The sequence below is a fragment of the Bubalus bubalis genome, chromosome 3 (genome assembly GCF_019923935.1).
Source record: "Bubalus bubalis isolate 160015118507 breed Murrah chromosome 3, NDDB_SH_1, whole genome shotgun sequence".
NCBI classification, from domain to species: domain Eukaryota; kingdom Metazoa; phylum Chordata; class Mammalia; order Artiodactyla; family Bovidae; genus Bubalus; species Bubalus bubalis.
In genome coordinates this window covers 124,932,330-124,955,693 of record NC_059159.1, presented here as the reverse complement: position 1 = coordinate 124,955,693, position 23,364 = coordinate 124,932,330, and the positions used below count along the sequence as shown (strand labels likewise).

Sequence of the window (23,364 nt, the reverse complement as noted above, 5' to 3'; positions counted from 1 at the left end):
TGAGCTCTCGTGCTGCAACCACTGAAGCCCGGGCACCTAGAGTCCATGCTCCGTAGCAAGAGAAGCCACCTCAATGAAAGGCCCTTGCACACAGCGAAGAGTAGCCCCCTCTCACCACAACTAGAGAAAGCCTGCTCACAGTAACAAAGACCCAGTGCAACCATATATAAAAAAATATATGGAAATTTAAAATTAATAATAGTAAAAAAGTCTTTACAAAGCACTGGGCCAGAACTGCTTGCTTTTTTCTTCCAGTGGAATATCAGACTTTGCTACACGACTCCCACACTAGTGTCTATCACAGCTGAGAAAGGCTGGCTTTCCTAAAATGAGATGAGAGTATTAACAATAGAGGGTGACAATACAGAACACAAAGAAGCACAAAGGAAGTCTTCATCCTCACGGTGAACTTGCCCAGGATACATGCTGATAAAATCAGATCTGATCACATCTTGAGCTCCATCTGTTAAGAGTGTTCACAGCTGCTTAGGAGAATACCAACAAGGAAAGACCTGGAAATATGTTTTCTGCCTGCCCAAGTAATTCCCTCTCTTCCCTCTCCAACCTGGCTAAAAATACAACCAAAGTGTCACTAAAACACACACACACACACACACACACACACACACAATACAAAAAAGCCTAACATTTGTTGAACAGATTGTGGCAGAATATCAGTTAGCTTAGTGTTCGGTATGCAAACATCCTTGATGCTAATTCATTCAGAGGAGGACTTGTAGGGAGGGGGAACAGAGAGCGTCAAGAGAATAAGGGAGCATGGTCGGCTGCCTCTAAGGGGAAATGCCAGAGCCTAGTTGACAGGTGAGAATGGTGCAGTTGCCTTTTATGTCCATCTAGTGGCAGCAGTTCTAGCTAGAGTCCCCTCTACCGCAACTGGTTCAGGTGATGACCGTTTACTTGAATGTATACCTTGTGCTGGGCCCTCGGCGGGCACTGGGTCTGAACCATTTGGAAGGTTGCAATTCATCAGCCGAGTTCAAGGACTCGTCTAGGTTATTCTAATCTAAACATCAAGCCCAGGGGATGTAATCTGCTGGAAGCAGGGAGGTGAAGTTTCCAAGTAAAGAAGACTAAGTGGGGCTTCCCTGGTGGTCTAGTGGTTAGGAATCTGCCTGCTAATGCAGGGGACATGGGTTTGATCCCTGACACAGGAAGATCCCACATGTCTCAGGCGGGACAACTAAGACCACTTACCATAGCTACTGAGACTGCATGCTGCAACTGCTGAAGCGGAGCACCTAGAGCTCGTACTCCACAAGAGAAGCCCATGCACTGCAACTCGAGGATAGCCCCCGCTCGCCTCAAGGGAGACCCAGCACAGCCAAGTTAATTAATTTTTTTTATTATGAAAAAATATTTTTTAAAAGATGAAAGCATCATGTTAGGTACTAGTACATATTCTATGCCAGAGTAGCTAAAATTCCAAGGGATGAAGAAAGAGCAAAAATGGGAGAGGTTAATGTTCAACTAGAGACCCTGTGGAGAGTAGCTGATATGATAACACTGGGTCAGTGGCAGGACAGGGAATGATTTTGAGTCTTTTGTTCTGTCCCTTTTGAATTATAAATGAGGTACTGTAAAGGGCAGTTTGATTTTAGGATAATTTGGACATGATCTAGAAATTCTGTGAAATAAAAAGAATTCAGTGATTAATTGCATAGGCTAGCATTTCTCGAGAGGTGGTATGCATTCATTCCACTTGGGGTAGTACAGAAAATTTCAGATGAAATATCTTTTACTTTAATAGTTTGGTGTGTATTTGAATGTGCCTTAGAAGAATTTGTTATATACCACAAACCTGTGACTTCACAGGTGATATTGTTGACATTGGTGATATGAAATTTTCATTTTAAACACTTTTAGTAAAAATAAGTTTATTTGAAGAAATAATTAAATAAATAATAATACAGAAGATGTTATGACAATAATATGGTAAAAATCATGAAGAGAGAATGTAACAATTGGAAAGTTTCGGAAATACTTCATCAAACCAGGGGATAACGTAGATTGACTTGTAGACAGAAGGGTTTGGAATAGCAGTCAGGTAAAGGGAAAATGGTAGAATTCTCAGAGGATCTGGATTCCGGTTCCAGCTGCCACTAGGCCTATGTGACATTGACTCCCTCTATAAAATAACTCTCATGCCTCACTTAGCTTTATTATTTAGTGGTTCTATTTCACTTACTGTTATTGAGATTATGAACAATCATAATGACAGCCAGAGCAGGAAAGTCTTATGTGCCAGACGCTTTCCAACATTCATCATTCTTTTTATAAAATTATTTATTTGTTTGTTTTTGGCCTCACTGTTTGGCATGTGGGATCTTAATTCCCCAAGCAGGAATTGAATCTGCACCCCTGTATTGGAAGGTGGAGTCTTAACCACTGAATGGCCGGGGAAGTCCTCAAGAGTCATCATTCTTAATTCTCATAATAGTCATGGAAGGTAAGTGTAGTAATACCCATTTCATATATGAGGGAATCGATGCTGGAAGATCTTGGCCGCACAGAATCTGATTTGAATGAACTTAGATCTGACTCTGGAGCCTGTGTTTGTTCCTCTGAGCCTGACTGTGTCATAGTAGCAAAGTCCTATCCACTCTCAAAACTAAGCTCGAGATCACATATTCTGGGAAGACTCCTTTGACCTCATCTCTTCATCTTGGTTGGATGTCCCACCTCTGTGTCCCCTTAATTTTCTATGGAGGTTTCTATTTGCATTTGTATTCTCAGCACTGTACATACTTTGGGGGCACAGATTACATAGACAACAAATTGCAGAAAGAGGGAGAGAATGAGGGAGAGGGAAAAGGGAAAGAAAGAGAGAAGGGACTGAAAAAGAAAATATATTTCTGCCTTATTCTATTAAATATCAAAGGAGTAAAATTGAGAGGCAGGACAGTAAGGTGGTTAAGCAAATGGCCTCCTAGATCCAAACCACCCAATTTTGCCACTTACTAGATGTGTGACTTAGGGCACAGGTTCAATACCTGTGCTTCGGTTTCTTCATCTACAGAACAGAGTTATCAATAGTACCTGCCTTAAAAGCTGTTGTAAAGACTAAACGAATTATCATATGTAAAGATACCTAGAAGACTGCCTGGGATAAGACAAGCAGGTGCTCAATAAGTATTGGCTATTATTATTTCCATAATAAAAGGGGAAAGGGTTCATACTATTGTAAAGTGAAGAAAACGCGTAGTACTATTACACACATAGAACCTCATCATTTTCCCAATTCTACTTGTTGACCAATGTAGAGTCATTCCAAAGCAGTTACAATTAAAGAGAATTACAGCTAGAGGATGCACTATGTAATATCTTTATCTTTCCACTTCTATGACAGCAAAATTAAAGACTCTATCTCTACTCTTAGAACATACTGAAATACTGATATTGAAATTATCACACTGAATTATATTCTAAATTTAGTTACTTGCTGTCTACCACCCTCAACTAGACTAAGTTCATGGAGGAAAGGACTCCTGTTTGTCTCTTCTCCAGTTCTTAGTAAAGGGGATGGCATGAAGTAAGTGTTCAATAAATGTTTACTGAATGAATATTATAGAAAAGATATGTGTATGTGAACAGTAAGATGAAAAACATTACATGATATTTATCATAAGGAGGCTCAGATCGAGTGACACTTCAGCTCAGAAAGGAGAAATCACCCCATGTAGGAAAGGTAGTAGAAAAGAATGAATGGTTAAATCAGTGAACTTTGGAGTCAGACTGCTTCAGTCTTGAGCCCTAACTACAGCATTTATGAGCTTATGTGACCTTGGCATGTAATCTAAATTCTTTAAACCATAATTTCCTCATCAGAGAAATGGGGATAATACTCCTTAGAAGAATCAAGTGATCTCAAGTGTTTGTAACGTGTTGTAACATGTCACTGCCTATTATGGTTTGTAGAGTAACCAGCATACCATCATCATGATCGTCATCAAAGGCTTTGTGACAGAGGCACTCACTATATGGATGGGCAGACACAGGGGAGGAGCACTGAACAGCCAGGAGGTGTGAGTAGAGGTACTGTGGGTGTTAGATAGAGTCAAGGCCAAAATGGGGGGGCAAGTGGCACTATTTGACTGGATCATTGGGTATTGTCAGGAAAGTCATGGCAGAGAGGATTGGGAAATTGACTTTAAATACAAGGCTGACAAATTTAGTCTTTATTTTACATGAAATACTGAGACTTTACAGGCTTCTGAGCAGGGTAGTGAGCAGTTCAGAGCCAAAGTTTCTTTTTTTTTTTAATTTTATTTATTTATTTTTGACTGTGCTGGGTCTTCATAGCTCTTGGGCTTTTCTCTAGTTGTGATCAGGGGCTACTCTTCATCGTCATACACAGGCTTCCCATTGCAGTGGCTTCTCTTGTTGAAGAGCATGGGTTTTAGGGTGCTCAGCCTTCAGTAGTTGCGGCACATGGGCTCAGTAGTTGCAGTTCTGAGACTCTGCAGCACAGGCTCAATAGTTATGGCACATGGGTTTCATTGCTTCCTGGCATGTGGGATCTTCCTGGATCAGGGATCAAACCCATGTCTCCTGCATTGGCAGGTGGGTTCGTCACTACTGAGCCACCCAGGAAGCCCTCAGAGCCAGCTTTATTTTATGGGGAATGTTTTGGCTGTGTGTACAGGACAATCTGGGGAAGGTGAGGGGAGATCGAAGGAAATTAACTACTTAAGAAGCTTCTCCAATACTTTCAAGGAAAAGTTGAGATCCCCCACTGGGATGATGGCTTGGGGAAAAGCAATGGTATTTTACCATTGGTAAAAAGCAACGGATGTGTGGGACACTGGGAAGAATGAACTCACAGAACTGTGTCCAGCTGGATTTGAAAAGCCAAGTGAAGGGGCAGAGGCAAAGACAGTTCTGAACTGGATCGCCAGTTAGAACTGGACAGCCAGGAACATGGTGCTGCTCTTTGCTCTTCTACAGCAGAATAGTTAAGAATGGCAGAAATAAAGCACAGGAGAGCCTGGCTTTAGGGGAAAAATATATTTGCTTTTTGATATGCTAAGTTTAAGGTGCAGTGAGATATTCAGGTGAAGAATGATATTCAAGAAACACTTGAAAATGTGATCTTAGAACTCAGACCGATAATTATTTAGAAGATATCTGCATAGAGAGAATAGCTAAAGGTATACAGTTGGCTTGACTGCCTAAGAGTGAGAGAGAAGAGACTCAAGGAGTCATCCTTGAGTAGTACTTCTCACAGCTAGAAGAGTGAAAAAGAAGTGTGTGGAGGAAGATGACGGGGAGGAGGGAGGGATGAAGAACATTACCACCAAAACCAAGAAGAGAGTGACAGAAGTGTTCAGAGGAATTGTGAGTTACAGTGAGGTCATAGAGAGAATTGAGAAGGGATCCCCAGAGCTGGCCATTAGGAAGTCATTGCTGACTTATGAGCAAACAATGTGTGGAAGAGAAAACTAGATTGGAGATGCAAAGGAAAGAAGAAGTGATGTGGGGAAAAGGAAGCGGTAGACGTGAGTGTATACTGTTCTGAAAGTTCAGGAATGTAAGGACAGTGATGTGATGGGGGATCGAGGTGGGAGCAGTATTGTTCTTCCTCAGTTAAATGACCACACATCAGTGTTTATCCAGAGATGCTTACCGTCTATACATTAAGACGTAGAAAGCAATATTGGTGGAGGAGGCCGGAGGAGGGAATTCAAAACAAACTAGATTGAAAGTCAGGTTACAGCCATTCTAAAGTCTGAGACCATGTTATCTGTATGTGTACGGCAGCATCTGTTTCAGCAGAGACAGGGGACTTATTTATCACATATCAACAGGCTATGAGACAAGAGGAAACTGAGAAACTCTCCCTCTCCACTCAGGAAACAAAGCTTGATCAACTCTTAGAAAAGAATTTAAAAGCTTTGAAAAGGTATTTTAGCAAGGAAAGAACACTAAGGGAAAAAAAGGCATATGATAGCTTCCCTTTCTTTACTTTTTCCACCCAAAAGCACTTCAGGAAAATGCCCAGGTGCATCATAAGAACTCTCTAATAATACTATTAATGCTGCCCGCGTTTATGGCATGTCTGTCTGTGCAGTGCTTTTCATTTTATAGAAAGCTCTCACGATTTCTTTTATCCTCCCAGAATCCCTGGGAGGTATTACTTTTTCTCTGCTTTGTAAGGGAAGAAATTGAGGACCAGAAAGAATCGAGCAATTTCCCCTCAAGGTACACAGCCAGGAAATGGTAGAGCCCCAAATCCCTTGCTCTTTTTTCCTATATGCTCTCAAATCCCGTTCACGTGGTCTTCACAGTATAACCCTCCACGTATGGGATGACAAGCCAATGTGTAGTGAAGTGACCATCATTTCTGTATTTCTATCAATGTGACCTAAAGCTACGTGAGTTTGGGGGAACTTTTTTTTATCAAGTCATGTTTCTCACTGAATAGTAGCCAATGCTCCCTTTTCACCCCTGTCATAAAGAGTCCCAGGGCAGAAGTTCTTAGCAGCATGTTTCCCTCTTCCTACATCGGCCCAGTTCAACCAGACCTCTGATGTGCGTGAACAGGGCTTTAATACTTAAGCCTGCTGCGCGTGGGTCAGGAGACAGGAAGGCAGTTCTTTCTCTCAATATCCAGTGTCTGAGTAGGAAGAAGGCCAGACTTGGAGGCTGCAGGCTCAGGTTTCACATGGAGACTGCCCCTCAACACTCTGAGCACCAGTGCCATGCTCTGGAAAACAAGGCTACTAACAGCTCTTTTATAAGTTTGCTGCAAAGATTCAGGCAAGCGCATGTGGAAGTAGAACCCTGTGATGCATTCGAGATTCTGCTGTAGCTGTCTTGACATTTTTAACACTTTTTGAAGGAGGAGGTCTGTATCTTCATTTTGGACTGGGCCCTGTAAATTATGTCACTGGTCCTGCCTGTGTGTCCTTGGCCAAGTCACTTAACTTTTCTGGGCTCCAGTCCATAATTAATTAAATTCTTAGGACACTTCTCAATCTTTCTTCTATCTTCCTATGAACACAATTTGATATGGTTGATTACCCCCTCCTTGAAACAGTTTTTCCATTTGACTTCCAGAACCCTGCACTGCCCTGGTTATTCTTACCCACACTGGCTGCTCCTTTGCTGTTTTCTCCTTAGTCTATCAGCATGTCCTAGACTAAATTCCTGATCATCTCCTGCAAGCCTGTTCCTCCCAGTCTTCCTCATCTGTTAATGGTAACTCCATCCTTCCAGTCGATCAGATCAAAACCTTGTCTTTGCCTCTTTATTGCTCATTCCCTATCCAATTTGTAAGCTACTCCAGAGTCTGACCTCTTCTTCACCACTCCCATTACAGTCCAAGCCTTAGTCGTCTAGATTATGTGTGATCCTTATAATTGGTCTCCCTGCTTCCACCTCCTCACCTTGTCCCCATGGTCTGTTCTTCACACAGTAGACAGAATAATCCTTTAAAAATATGTCAGGGACTTCCCTGGTTAAAACTCCACACTTCCACTGCAGGGGGCCTGGGTTTCATCCCTGGTCAGGGAACTAAGATCCCACATGCCGCATGGCACAGCCAAAAAAAAAAAATCAGATGGCATCAGTCCTCTGTTCAGAACCATCCCATGATCATCCATCTCTCAGAGTAGAAATCCCTACAAGGGCAATAAGCTCCCTCTCAGAACCTACCTCCTGCCACTCCCTCACCTCGGGCCATTCACCAGTGCCTCTCTGCCGACATCCTCCAAGAGGGCTGCCTAGCTGGCCCCTCAGTCTCCTCCAGTTCTGCTCAACTGTCACCTTGTTTAAAACAGCAACTACCAGCAGCTTTTCCCCCTCGTTCCTTATCCTATCCTCATCCTATCCTCATTCCTATTCCCCGCTCACTTTTCTCCAAAGCTCTCACCACCATCTGATATTAATACATCTTTTTGTTTATGTGCATATTGTTGATTTCTTCCCATTAGCATGTAGGCTCTGTAAGGGCAGAGACTTACTTTTAACTGCTATGTCTTCAGCACATGGGTCAGGGCCAGTGAATGACAGTAGAAACAACTCTGGAACAAATGATGGTGTTACTATAATTAAGTCACAGCAGCGTCTGTGTGTGTGTGTAAAGTACTTGCACAGGCTGCACGCCCGTGAGGCTGGCACTGCACACAGGAGTGAGGGCGTTTATGGGGACTGCTCTGGGCCAAGCCTCCTACTAGATTATACCTTGGGGATAGAAAGGTGAATCGGGAGTGGTCTCCACCCTCAGAGAATTTGTGGCCTAGAGAGAGGTATCTTGTAGATATACAAATAACTCTAGAAAGAGGCAGCATTTGTTAAAAATATTCAGTCTTTAATGCCTAACATTCTGTGATACATTCTGCTAACTACTCTAGACTTCACTGCAGAGGGAAAGGACAATGAACTATGGCTTGTGAATTTACTATGTGGCTATTTCTGTTCCAGACAAGTTCATGCTGTAGCCTGCTTATCACACCAGAGACACCTTGCCTGACTTCCAATCTGTTTGCTCCAAACTCCCTCCACCAGCTCCCTCCACCCAATACTGCTGCCTAATTTTACTGTTAACTTGAGACCCCACCTTCACATAGTCCCTCCACATTCTGCTTCGAGATATCAGAACATGAAGCAGGGGTGGAAACAGCCTGGGGAGGCTGCAGCAGGGTGTAGAGAGTCTAAATGTTATTTCCCTCCAATAAAGATGTGCATATCTCTATGGGCTCACAGTACACAGGACCCAGAGACAAACATCTGTTCACCTCTGCAGCCTGACAGCTTGCTCAGTACATGGCACAGAGGAGACATTCAGTAAGGTTTGCTGAATCACTGAACTGGGTCTTAGAAGCTTTAAGGATAACTGTATTTAAGAAGTAATTTTGCATCTTCTGTAAGGTGCCCCAGAAGTATTCTAAAAGCTTATCTTATTTCATTATCATAAGAAATAACCTAGTCAGTCAGATTTAAAACATCTCAAATAAGGCCACTAGTATTTAAAAGCCTGTTTAAATTATAAAACACTCTTTTAATTTTCAAAGTTATTTAAACCTGTATTTGAGTTTTTAAAACCCTGTATCAGAAAATTTTAAAATTACCATGAGATAAATTACAAATCACACTTTGCATTTCCTTTAGGACTTCTTGAAATAGGGACTCCCTGAAGCTGTCTGAGTTTTTAGATAGAGATTTACTTATGAGAAAGTCTGCAGAACCAAGAAACTTAAAGCTAGAGCTTAGAATCTGGTTATTAAATTCCACATTAAGTTTTGGTGGTAAGTCCTGGAGTGCTTGTTATAGAATTCTCAGTGTGTTTAAGAAGCTTGCTTCTCTCATATGTTCATATCACACGTACATTTTCCTACCCAGGTAAGATCAAGCATGACAAGATGACCCACCTTATAATCAGTAAGATGTGCTGACAGCAATAAGTAAGAAAATGTAGGACAGGTGAATCCTTCCCCTCCTTGGTTCTCAATTTCTCTGTATATAAAATAGGAGGAGGGACTAGATGGTTTAGGAAGGGATGCTAAAGCCTTATGAGTCTATGGATGTGAAGGGCATCTATTCACATGATAAAGGTTTTCTCTTCATAAAGAATCTCCTTCAGATTTTCTCTGAGTTTCTTTAAAACATTTAAACTGTGACTTGACTTACCAAAATCTTGCCACTATATTTTTATTACTAATAATAGCAGCTAACACTTATTAAAGGGCTTCCCTAATTGCTCAGCAGGTAAAGAATTCACCTGCAGTTTAGGAGATACAGTGTGGGAGTCTAACCATCATGGGAGCAGCAACAATACAGGAGACGGGGGTTTGATCCCTGGGTCGGGAAGATCCCCTGGAGGAGGAAATGACAACCCACTCGCGTATTCTTGCCTGAAAAGTAAACATTTATTAAGCAGGCTAGATATTCTAGGCACCATGTATTCAATATGCCAGGCACCTATAAAATGCTTTATGTACATTGTTTTTTTGTTTTTGTTTTAAATTTAATGAACACTTCCAGTTTTTGTTTTTATTTTTATTATTTTAAAATTTTATTATTTATTATTTTTGGTTGCCCTGGATCTTCACTGCTGCGTGCAGGCTTTCTCTAGTTGCCGTGAGCAGGAGCTACTCTTTGTTGGGGTGCACGAGCGTCTCATTACCGTGGCTTCTCTTATTGCAGGGCAAGCTCTAGGTGTATGGGCTTCCGTAGTTGCAGCATGAGGGCTCCTGTAGTTGAGGCTGGTGGGCTCTAGGGCCCAGTCTTAGTTTTCGCGCGCATGCTTAGTTGCTCCTTGGTATGCAGAATCCTCCCAGATCAGGGATGGACCCCATGGCCCCTGCACTGGGAGGGGATTCTTATCTGCTGGACCACCAGGGAAGGTCCAGTACATTGTTTGGTTCAATCATCTCAATAACCTCATGAGATGCATACCAATATTGCCTCATATTGTAGGGAGTGTACTGGCTCCAAAACTAAGTTGCCTACTGCTACTGCTGCTACTGCTAAGTCACTTCAGTCGTGTCCGACTCTGTGCGACCCCATGGACTGCAGCCTACCAGGCTCCTCCACCCATGGGATTTTCTAGGCAAGAGTACTGGAGTAGGGTGCCATTGCCTTCTAAGTTGCCTAAGGTAACTGAATTAGGGAATGTGGCAACACTGGAATTCAAACACTCTTCAACTCAACATCTGACTCCAGACACATTGTTAACTCTTCATTTCACAGACTAGTTGCCCATATCAGGAGGTAGTCAGTGTTTCTTTCCTAGGTGAACAATCCTGGTGCTCTGTGCCCCTATGCCTTCACAAATGGGGTAACCAATTGAAGACAGGTGATTCCTTTGGTTTCAACTTTGGTTTCAATTTCTGTGACATAATGTGCTGATACTTTCATTAAGAAATGCTTTTTGACCTTCCCTGGATTAATACAGAGGATTTCACTAGTTGTCTTGAGTCACTTATGAATGATCTGGTAAGCAGAAGAGGGTTCAAATTTGTTTTGAATTCCTGATTCATATCTTTTTGTCTATTATCTAACAGCAAGACTTTCCATTATTTTGCATACAGTTAAGGTGAAAAATGCCACATGCAGGAAAACATTACAAGATTAACTTCACATCTTTATAATTTTCACATTCATTATATTCACTTTCACAAGAACTGTGTGAGGTGGGCAAGTCAGGAATTATTTACCTGCTTTGAAAATGAAGAAAGAGAGTCACAAAAATGGGAAGTGATTTGTTCAAGGATATAGAGCTGGTTAAGTGCTAACTTCATGTCCTTCCTATGCTATGCCACCTCTGTGTGTGAAAAGGAACATCAGACTCGAGCACTTCTGAGCATGCAGAGACAAATGGCTGCCATGCCAGAGGCTGGGATATACTAGCCTGTGGCTGCGGGGCTGCCTGCATAACTAGCCACTGTGCTGACGGACGAGGACATAGCATCAGCCATGACCCTGCTCACACCTGTGCAGGATGATAAAGAAAGTAGAAGTAGCCCACAGCTGTGGTCCAGCTAGATAAAACTTTAAGGCGGGAAGTCAAGTGACAAGTGAACTTGTCTATGTGTGTTTTTTAACTGTTAGTTACTTTTGACATTTTTAAAAAGGCTTCTTGTGGAAGTCAGACCAAAAGCAGGAAGATACTGCAGCAAGATGGATTTGGGAAAAGACCAGTCTCTCTCAAAGCTCCATCAGACACCTGATCATCATCAAGAAGAGACCCATGTTCCAGGTAATGAAAGAAACCTTAAGAGACAGTGGCTGTTGGGAAGGATTGGGCTAGGATTATTTTCCTCTTTGTATGGGTCTGGCCAAAAAGGGGCATCATTGGGTGGGTACATTCATGTATTAGAAAGGAAGAATAGAGGCTATATAACTTTCTGAGCTGACTTCTAGCACTAAGATTTTAGTAAGCAAGAGAAACACAAGGAAATAATAAATAATTATATATATATATGATCATGAAAATACCCAGTAATGGATGGTGTGGTAAAACAAGTACAGCCATATATGTAGCACAAATATAGTGTAACTTTTGGAAAGGTATCTGGCAATAAGTAGCAAGAACTATAAGAGTGTTTATTCTGTTGACTGACTAATCTTAGTCTTTGGATATATCTAAAGCAGCATTTTGGCTGCTTTTGCAGAACCCTAGGCCTTGAGACAGTGATTTAAACATTTTGCATACCACGGATCCCTTTGGCTTTCTGATGAAACTCTAGACACCTTCTTAGACTAAATTTTTTAAATACATAAAGTTAATTACATATGATTACAAAGGAAGCAATTATATTAAGAAAAGCATCAAAATAAAAAACTGATATAATAATATATGTGCTTATTTACAGGTGCATTAAATAACAAGATCCAGTGATGGATCTCATTACCACTGTATCAAATCAAATATTTCATCTCAAATAAATGATATTCTAAGGTATCTGTAATAACTGTAATGTGATATGGAAAAAAATCCATAATTTCTTTTTGTGACAAAGTCATATTCTGCTAAAACCACTGTGGTTTGTTATCTACATTCATAATTGAAGGAAATGGGCATTTAGATTGGTAAAAATAAAGGTATAATTTTCCCCCATCCAAGTTCACCATTAAGGACTGCTGTTCTAAAATCAAAAGGTGTCATGGTCCATGAGGTATGTTCACTTTGGGAGGTCCCAGTGCAAATTTGAAATCATTCCACTGGCTCTAAGAAGTTCTACATCAAAGACCCATTAACTTTTCACAGTCTTGGATGGCAGCAGTACTGTTGTTGATAGTAACTTTAATATTCCAAAGAACTTGGAGAAACATCATCCAAAGGAAAAAAATACAAAAGAAAAAAAAAACCTGTGTGTGAATTGCTTATTATAGTTGATCTACAGTGGCAACAACAACAACAACAAAACAAAACAAACAAACTGGCAACAACCTAAATGTTCAGTATAAGTGGAATGAGTGGATAAATGAGAATGCATCAACTAGATTAAATATCATGTAGTCACTAAAGTTACAATTATGAGGACTAGATGATGGAATTTATTTCTGATGGTTAATAAATGGTAAAACTGTGGTATGCAATCCTTGCAACTTTAATATAGGGGCTAGATGAATACATGGAAAATCCCATGGACAGAGGGGCCTGGCGGGCTACAGTCCATGGGGTCGCAAGAGTCAGACATTACTTAGCGACTAAACCACACCAGATGAATAAATACGAGGAATGAAATGAAAACAGGTTATAATGTTAAGGATGGCAGAACATGGCTGGTTTTTTTCTTTCCTTTTATGTTTGTACAATATGCACACTATTTTGAAGAAATTAATAGCACATTTATGTACAAATACTGATCTTTTCATTAAAAAAATGTTGACTGAATGTTTGCTCCCAGGCATGCTTCAGGAGGCACAAGGATAAATAAGAGATAGTCCTTGTCCTCAAAAGGGTAGGAGAAAAACTTAGACACAAAGGGATTCTATCATTTTGCTATAGGACTCCTTGCTGTTAACGCCATAATTCATCACTCTCTCTCATAAATTTCATTTTGATCCTACAGAAGTCATTGGAACTTGGAGTCTGCGAAACAGAGAGCAACTCAGAAAAAGAAAAGCTGAAGCACAAGAAAAGCAAACTTCACAATGGCAATATCGGTATAGTATCACTGCAAGGGAGAAGGGACTGATATTTACTTAGCATATGTTACTTGTTAAGAGGTGCTGAGAACTTTTATACACTATAGTTTATCTTTTCATCAATCCCACAAATCAGGAGCTGTTATCCATATTCATCCCCCCCCCCAAAAAAGAAAGAAACCAAGTCTCTGAAGGTTAAATCTCTTGCCTAAAGTCACACAGCTAGTAAAGTGATGGGAACAGAATCTTCTTGCTGCTCTCTTTTACCAGGTGATCAAATTATGTATATTGTAGAGAGGCCTGCTGTTCAACCACTTTAGTAATATAACCATTGTTGTTGGGAGTAGGAGACACCATTGAGAAGACCCCCAAGCTTGTTCTCCAAGCTTTCTATTAGTAAAATTCTTCTTTAATGAGTGTAGTTAACTCTCCATGGAGTAAACCAAAGCACTGTCTGTAAATGAGTGATGGAAGAGTCTGAGAGTTCCTGTGTCCAAAGTCAGCTGTATGGAATCTCAGGGAGGGAAGACATGAGCATGACTATACAGTAGGCAGCATCTAACGGCCCCATGTAGAATATAACTGTGAAAACAGAGGTATTGCTTGCTTGGAGGTAGAAAAGGGGAACCCAAAGAGCCACAGTACAACATCCATCTGAGCCAGGGTTTCTCAACGCTGGTGTCACTAGAACTGTGGGTAGGAGAATCACTGGCCTCTAGAAACCCATAGAACTTTCCCTCCCCAGTTATGACAACCAAAAATGCCGGCAGACATTGTCAAATGCCTCATGGGGTGGGGGAAGAGGAGGTAAAATTGCTCCCAGTTGAGTGCCACTGATCTAAGTTCTCTTCTTCTTTAAAAAAAAAAAAATTTTTTTTTTTTTTGTTGTGCTGGGTCTTCGTTGCGGCATGTGGGCTTTCTGTAGTTGCAGGGGCCACTCTTCATTGTGCTGCATGGGCTTCACATTGAGGTGATTTCTTTTGTTACAGAGCATGGGCTCTAAGTGCACGGGCTTCAGTAGTTTCAACATATGGGCTCAGTAGTTGTGGCTCATGACCTCTGGAGCAAGGGGTCAATAGTTGTGGTGCATAGGCTTAGTTGCTCGTCTGTATATGGAATCTTTTCAGACCAAGGATTGAGCCCATGTCCCCTGTATTGGCAGTTGGATTTTTATCCAGTATCACCAGGGAAGTCCCTTTACAGAATTTTGATTAAGATTTAGCTATGTATTTCTTCTTTTTTGGAAAAATGTGTCCTTTGGTGGCAAAAATAACATAGGTATACATTTTTCTAAGCATCATTTTTAAAAAAGCATACAATGCAGGTGTTTTAAGTTCCTATTCTCACTGTGGACGGAATATTGTCTGTTCTGCTACAACGTGTGTTTCTATAACACCAGTTAGCTCACATATAATTGGTAAATAGAGTGGTGTCAGTTTAACGTGGAAGTTGTGTTAATTTGTAATTTTTCCTAGTCAAAAGAAGCCAGAATAGTGGGAATAGAATTAAAAACTTCAGCAGGAAAGGAAAAAGCCTTCAACTTGGCTGCTGTGTAGATAGGATTCTTTTCAGCCTGCATCTGGGCTCCTTCTGCAGAGAAGGACATCACTAGCTCTGCAGAGATCTCCTCATATAGCAGGTTGCACTTCCTCCTGTGCTCAACTCTGCGGCAGCCCTGCTGGCTCAGAGCATCATCCTCATTTGAATGATCTCAGCACTGAAAGCCTGCATTCACACTGGTGCTTTTGTGCATTTTTTACCATCCCCAAGGCAGCCTCCCCACAGAAAAAGCTGCCTGTCTGGACTATCCCAGTTATCTCCCCAGTACCAACTATTGTTTATCCTAGTGTTATAAAGTTGCATAGGATTTGACTCATTTGCCCCAACTAAATTTTTTTCTTCCCATAAGCGCTGTCACTTTTAGTGCATGATTTTGCAGAAAGTGAGGTTTTTCAGGAATGCATATATGTTGTAGCGGAACCTTCTGTACTCAGGTCCTCTGACAGGTGACTCTGTTGAAGAATACCCAGTTGGCTCCCTGAATTCCATACTCACCAAGCAACCTTCTGGTCATTATTGGCTTCCCAAGTACCTGCTGGAGAAGGCGATGGCACCCCACTCCAGTACTCTTGCCTGGAAAATCCCATGCATGGAGAAGCCTGGTGGGCTGCAGTCCATGGGGTAGTGAAGAGTCGGACATGACTGAGTGACTTCACTTTCACTTTTCACTTTCATGCATTGGAGAAGGAAATGGCCAACCCACTCCAGTGTTCTTGCCTGGAGAATCCCAGGGACTGGGGAGCCTGGTGGGCTGCCATCTATGGGGTCGCACAGAGTTGGACACGACTGAAGCAACTTAGCAGCAGCAGCAGCAAAAGCAAGTACCTGCTACAGAGAAGGAGTGCATTGTCACTTTGCTTTTCTCACAGTTTATTTAAAAATTGGTCTTTAGGTTTATGTATCAATCCCTTTGAGCTGGTTGCTGAGCCCTGACTCGAGAAATGGATGAGGCTGGTTTCACTATGCTCTTAGAATTGGGTTTCTGTACTCATTGGGTTGGGGGAGGGGTCCAAGGCTGAAGAAATCACTGGAGTAGATGGAACCTTGGTGAGCCTCTTGGTAGCAGGCTGGCCTTGCTGTTGTGACGCATTTCTAGACTGCTGAGGGCTGTTCTCATTACAGTGAAACCTCAGTTCCAGAGAGAAAGGACAGAGTGTAATGGTTAAGAGCCCGGTGGCTGAAGTCAGATGACTTGATATGAAGACTGGCTCCCTCATGTCCCAGTCATTTCACCTTGGGCAAGTTACTCAGAAAAGTGTGCTTCAGTTTTCTCATCTGCAAAATGGAGATTATAATAGTATCTGCCTTGTAAATTTATGTGAAGATTACATGAGATAACAGAATAAGTAAATTACTTAAAACAGTGCCTGACATGAGGAAGCACTATATATATATATATATATATATATATATATATAGTATATTCTATATTAATATGAGTACAGATTTCTATTTGGACAATTCATCCATGTAAGTTATTACATGCCCTTACAACAACTACATGAGGCTGGGCAGACACTATTTACTCCATTTTACCTGTGAAGAAATTGAGGCATAGGGAGTTTGACTTGCCCATGATCACATAGCTGATAATTAAGAGTACAGATTAAATTTTAGACCACACAGATATATTTGTATCTTTTGAGAAACTACCAGAAGAACATGAAACATTGTATTACTCAGACTCCCTCATATAGAGATCTACATAGCAAATTATTTAGGATTTAATTTCTAGGATAATAAGTGTTTCCTGAAGAATTCACGTACATCAGTTTTTAAAAACGTTTCAAATTAAAAAAAATTTATACATCATCTTTTAAAAATTTGCTAATAAGGACTTTAAAATTTATCTTGTTACCTTGGCTACTTGGACTTAAACTTCAAAATGCTGAGCTATCATTTTTACCTTCGTATCATCATATTATTTCTACCTTCTATATTATTTTTAATATTTCTTTTAAACTATACTATTACAATATAAACCTTTAAAATATTGACTTCAAACTGGTTTTGATGAGACAGTCTTAAAAAAATTAATTATGGGAATTTTTCAGACACAACAAAAGTAGAACAGGGTATACATTTTTTGAGTGTGCATGAACTATGAGAACTGCAGAGGTGTAAAAAACACTGGTTTCATTCATCTTGAAAGAAAGTCCAGTTTACTAAAAGAATTTGGGTTTCTCCATTAAGCATAATCCTCATAATAAATCCTATAGGAGTGGTAAGCATGGAGAGCATTTCAGTCCTGTGGCCTGTTAGAGAAGGCTCTATGGGGCAGATAGCATGGAACAGAGAGTTTCAGTAAGTTTAGAAAGTGATGAAATGCTTATTTATAGTACCTCCCCCTCCCCCAGTCCATCTGTATTAGCCTTCTGTATTTGGTTATATTTGCAATACCTAACAATTTGTCATTGGCTGCAGTTCTCATGCATATCTTTCCATCTTCTAGATCTTAAACTATCAGTTCAAAGTAGGTGTAATATGACCACTCACACCTTTTCACCAAGCTGCTTTACCTCAAGAACATGTTTTTGTAGCTTTGGACCCGGCTTATAGTACATCTCATTCAACTCACACTGCAGCCTCTTAGCCTATTTTACATAAGCTGCTGCTGCTGCTAAGTCACTTCAGTCATGTCCGACTCTGTGTGACCCCATAGACGGCAGCCCACCAGGCTCCCCCGTCCCTGGGATTCTCCAGGCAAGAAGACACTGTATTAAATGAGCAAGCCAGGCTCATCACCTGCAGGCTTCACAGATGTGAAGCAGGGCTGCGTTGCAGATTTAGCAACACAATCATACCAGTTTTTCCCACTGGCATAGAGAAACGAATTCACACAGGCTAAACCCAAAGAGACTATTACGTAAAACAGAATGCCAGTCTGTTCATTTATAACATCAGTGATACATTTTCTATAACCAAAGTTTAAGTATACGCTCTCAAACACACACACACACACACACACACACACACACACACATACCCCGCTCACTAAGAAGGTGCTTGTTGAACGAGTCATCAAAGACAAAAAAGTCCTAAGGGTCATTTCCTCTCCGGACAATTGAGAACATTTAGCACTGCTTCTTCATTGTACACACAAGGAGATTGAGGCCTGGAGAGATTAAGTGGCTTGTTCAAAGTCACGCCACAAGGCAGTGGGAGTCCTGGGACAGTTACTGCCAAACATTTATTTGAATTCTGGAGTCCTATTTTTGATAGTAATTCTGATTTCCCCATAGAGAGAAAAAACACAAGCGGCAAAGAACAGGGAAAAGAAGTGAAAGAGGCAGAAAGAGACAACAAAAGACAGAAATGAAGGTAGAGCTTCCATCACAATTAGAAAAGGAAATGATGGAGAAAGCGCCAGCACCTGGAGAGAAAGAAATTGAGCCACCTGGGAGTGTGACCGAAGCTCTCTTTCCGGCAGTGTCCCCACAAAGAGTTGTGCCTGAGAAACATCTTTCTGAAGTAGGTCAAGAAAGTGTTACCCTTCAGGAAAATTCTTCTGAGTATCAAGCAACAGCAGTACAAAACCAACCTTCTGAAATATGCCAAGATATGGCTGAATCTGAAGACCTCTCTCCTAAAATGTGCCAAGAAATAGCTATATTTCAAGACCAGCCTTTCAAAATGTTCCGTAATATGGCTCAGCCTGAAGACGTCTCTCCTAAAACATGCCAAGAAGACATTGCAGCCAAAGTCCTTTCTTCGAAAACATCTGAAGATACAACTGACCTGGAGAAATGCTCTCTTGAAGCACACCCCAAACCAGATGTGCCCAAAGCCTCCACTCTTGAAACATACCAGAAAAGACCTGAGCCTGAGGAACCCGATTCTGAAACAGGTCAAGGAATAGTTGAGACTGAAAGCTTTGTTTCTAACACACAGCAAGAAATGGCTGTGCCTAAAGAGCTTTCTACAGAAATACACCAGGAAACAGTTGAACCTGAACACTTTTCTCATAAAATATATAAAGAAATTGCCATGTCTAAAGACCCCTCTCATAAAACAACCCAAGAAACATCTGTTCCTGAAAAATATCCCCCAGAAATGTACCAAGAAACACCTGGGTCTGAAGAATATTCACTTGAAATATACCAAGAAACACCAGGACCTGAAGCCTATGCACCTGAAATTTACCAAGAAACACCTGGGCCTGAAGACCTCTCTACTAAGACATATAAAGACAAAGATGTTCCTAAAGAATGCTTTCCCAAACTATACCAGGAAATAGGTGGACCCCAAGACCAGGATCCTAAAGCACACCAGGAAGATGCTAAGGATGTCTATACTTTTCCTCAAGGTATGGGTTTCTTACTGGGGTCAAGTTAGTGACACTGCCATTTCTTAACTGCTCCCTGTTCATAATCAGAGCACCAAATAGGCATCTCTCCCTTGGACCACTGATTTATAGCCTTCTTTGACAATCCTGGGTTATCCCAGTTATCTCAATAGGTATCTTTGATGTCTTTGTCCAGTTTTAAGTGAAAAATGTTTATCATTCACTTGATATTTGGTATATTTCCATGAAATTTAAAGAAAATAATTGAAACTATAAGTGTATATAGTGGGTACCTGTATATACTATGCATTTTGGGAAGCTTTAGTAGGTGAAGAAAAATGAACCCTATGTAGAGTCAATTATGTGCAAAATATTTTGGACAATTATATTTATATTAACACAAAATCTTGGTGAATAAAGGTTTTTTTTCTAGAAAATTAACATTTCATGGCAAACTAAAGGCAAGTAAATTCATGGTTCAAGGTACTGAGAAAGATACAAAGACATAAAATAGGATCCTGATACTAGGGAACTCCTTGTTATAGGAGTTAACAGGCTTACCTATTTCAATATTTGTCCCTGAAAAGCATAGTATTTTAAAAACAATGTGACCTTTATTCAATTTTACTTGTCTCAGGGACATAACTGAGAGCCTTGGCTCTCCTTGTTCAGTCCTGTTCTCAGTGTAGAAAATGGGTTGAGCCTAGCAGCCTATCCCCAGGGAACTGTTTTCTAAAGAAATTCCTTTGGTAGCTTATTTTCTCTTTCTCCTAAAATATGAGTGCAACAAAAACCTGGGCTTAAGTTGGATTCCAAGCAATATAGGTTTTGAGGAAATACCTTTTTTAAATTACAGTAAAAGCAGACATATGAAACACTACCTGTATTGACAGGAGTCCCCTGCTGGAGACGCGCCTCTAATCAACACAACACCAGATTCTCAGGGTTTTGTTCTAAACCCAGTGAGGTTAAGACAGGCAATTAATTAATTATTTTATGCTTTTTGGCAATTAATGCTTATCTTGTTTTCTCTTTTCTTGCCAAACAAGTAGAATTGTCTTCCTTTTTGCTGATTATAATATTGCTATAATGATAGTTATAAATGTTCATTATAATAAATTAAAGCAATATCTAAGTGACTATAAAGTGCCCTATGATACCACTTCCTATCTCTGATCCCCAATGTTAAGTTTTTGTTTTAACAAATGAGATGGTACAGTACATTCTATTTTATAACCTGTTTTTTTTACATGCCATATATATTGTGGCCATCCTAATGACATCTTTGTAACAGTCGTCCAGTATTATGTTATATATACAGCAATTTATTCAACCAGTCCTTATAATGATGAACACCTAGGTTACTGACAAGTTTTACTGTTATACCAGTGTTTAATGAACATCATGGGAAGTAACGGTTGTTTAACTAAAATTTATATAGTACTTTCTATCTGCCAAACTCTCTATTAAACATTTTTTGTGAATTACTTTATTCAATGTTAGAAACCCGAGTGGATGAATAATATGTCCCTATTTTATAGATAAGGAAACTAAGGCACTGGAAGCTTAAGTTGATCTGATTACTTCCTTGGATAAATTCCTAGAAACTCAATTGCTGGGCCAAAGGGTACCAGGATTTAAAGTCTGGATACACTCAGTCAGACTAGCCCAAATGTGTAGCAATTCACAGAATCCAAGAATTTATTTAAGTGCCTAGTCCCCATGCCCTTGCCAACACTGCACATGATTATGTTTTCAAAATCTGCGCCTATCTGCTAGATTTTTAAAGACCAACCAACCTAATTGCTTTAATTTCCACTTTTTTTGATGACCTATGCTTCCAGGCTTGCTTTTAAAATTATTATGAATTTAAGTTTTTCCTTTTGAGAATAACCTGTTTGACTACTTGCTCCATTTTATATTTTGGATATCTATCTTTTTGATTAAAAATCTCTTTAAATAATAGTTATTAAATCTTTGCCTACATATAAGTTGAGTCATAAGCATTTTTATTCTTGTTGTTTGTGGTTTAACTTTGTTTATAGAGGTTTGGACATCTATATGACCAAAATTTTAATGTTAGTTTTTAGTTACTCAAACTTGTCATGATTTTAGTTTTTAATGATTCAAACCTGTCAATCTTTTTCTTTATGGCTTTTAGTCTGTGGTCTGCTTAGAAAGGCTTTTAAAGTCTTAATATTAAAGAAATATTCTATTGTTTCTACAACATTTATTGTATCTTAATATTGAAATCTTTAATTCATCTGAAATTTGTTTCTGTGCAAAGTGTGAGGTAGTTTTTTTTTTTTTTCTCCAAATGGATAGCCAATTGTCCCAATACTGTTCACTGAATCTATTTTCATATTTTTTTTTGTTTTACAGAAATGAAGGAAAATCCCAAAGCAGAAGAACCAGAGATAATAGAAATTCCAAATGTGCCTCAAGAAAGTAACCCAGAAAATGACATCTACAGTTATGTTTTATTTTAATAATGTTCAACCATCATAGTCATCCAACAAAATACACATCTTAGTACATCATATGTGTGATTTTCTCAAAATACGGTGGAAATCTCTACAATATTCATTAATATTTTAACAGTATCTCCCCGCTTATAGATATATAGTCTATAGATATATAGACTATATCTGAAAGCGAGAATTAATGTTTTTTCTCAGGCTGTACCACATAGACAATATTCTGCTAGTGTGTATGTGTGTGCACGTGTGTGTGTGCACATATGTATATGTATGTGTAATCTGGGGAGAGGACAGTGGTGGGAACAGACTTAATAGCTTTACTCCCCTTAAGAATTAATCAAAGAAATGTTTGCTCTTGGGGGAAATTATCAAGCCCTCCTTTTTTCCATTTTTAAGGCTGAACAATTAAAATTTGGGGAAGTATATAGTTTTCTTATAAACTTTGATCAATTATTAATGTAACAATATCAAAATTTTATGTAGGCTTAAGTTAGCTTTTACTAATTTAATAATTTTAACAATTCTTATCATTCTAGGACTTCTTTAAAGATATTTTGGAGTGATGTATGTACTTGCATATTTGAATTTTGATTTTCTATTTTCACTTTTAAAATATTGTAATTGTGCAAAATGTACATTAAATCATTAGTACATGTTTAACTGTGTGGACATCATGGTAAGCACTGTGACGGTCAGAAGACCTATAACACATAGTCCTTACCTACTAGGAGTTTAATCTAGTCTCGTGGAGGAATAAAACAGAAAACAAATAATTACAAAGAAGAGAGTAATGCTAATGCTCTTTGGATAGAAGATACAACCAAGGGAATACTCACTTTTTTGCCAGAGTGACCTGAAAAAATTACACGAGTGGACCCTTGAAAGTTGGAGAAGATTTGTATTATAGGTGAGGATAGCAGCATTATTGTATGTGACACAGAGAAGTGTGAATTCAAGATATGTTTCAAGAACTGCATGCAATGTACTACAGTTAATGCAAGGTCCATGTGGAATAGCAGAATTAAAGTTTGGCAAGAATCCATCTAGTCCTACCTTGGGCTAACCTCCTCTCATTGTGGGTGCAACTGTTGTTCTTTAAAATCCATGAATTTTATGATATTAAATCTAATATGATACGTGATAAGATCCAAAGGTTTAATTGATTTTCAGAAGGATCTTTCACTCAAATGAAAGATTAAAAATCATTATACTGGATCACCCCTGGTGGTTCAGTGGTTAAGAATCCACCTTCCAGTGTAGGGGACTCAGTTTGATCCCTGGTCAGGGAATTAAGATCCCATATGCCACGGGGCACCTAAGTCTGAACACCACAACAAAGATCCTCTGGGCTGCAACTAAAAAAAAAAAAAAAAAAGGAATTATTATACTGAGGAGTGTTTCTCAAAGTGTAGGCAGATACCTACT

At 39.8% G+C, this 23,364-nt stretch overlaps 1 protein-coding gene across 1 annotated transcript; it reads left to right on the top strand.

The window, feature by feature from the left end:
• The first annotated feature begins 3,760 nt into the window (after nucleotides 1-3,760).
• Nucleotides 3,761-22,598, top strand: HEMGN (hemogen). The gene is made up of 5 exons (XM_006063456.4): nucleotides 3,761-4,053; nucleotides 11,595-11,719; nucleotides 13,539-13,632; nucleotides 18,417-19,480; nucleotides 21,842-22,598. Exons 2-5 carry the CDS (start codon nucleotides 11,641-11,643, stop codon nucleotides 21,946-21,948), a joined length of 1,344 nt encoding a protein of 447 aa, XP_006063518.3. The 5' UTR covers nucleotides 3,761-4,053; nucleotides 11,595-11,640; the 3' UTR covers nucleotides 21,949-22,598.
• The last annotated feature ends 766 nt before the right edge of the window (nucleotides 22,599-23,364 follow it).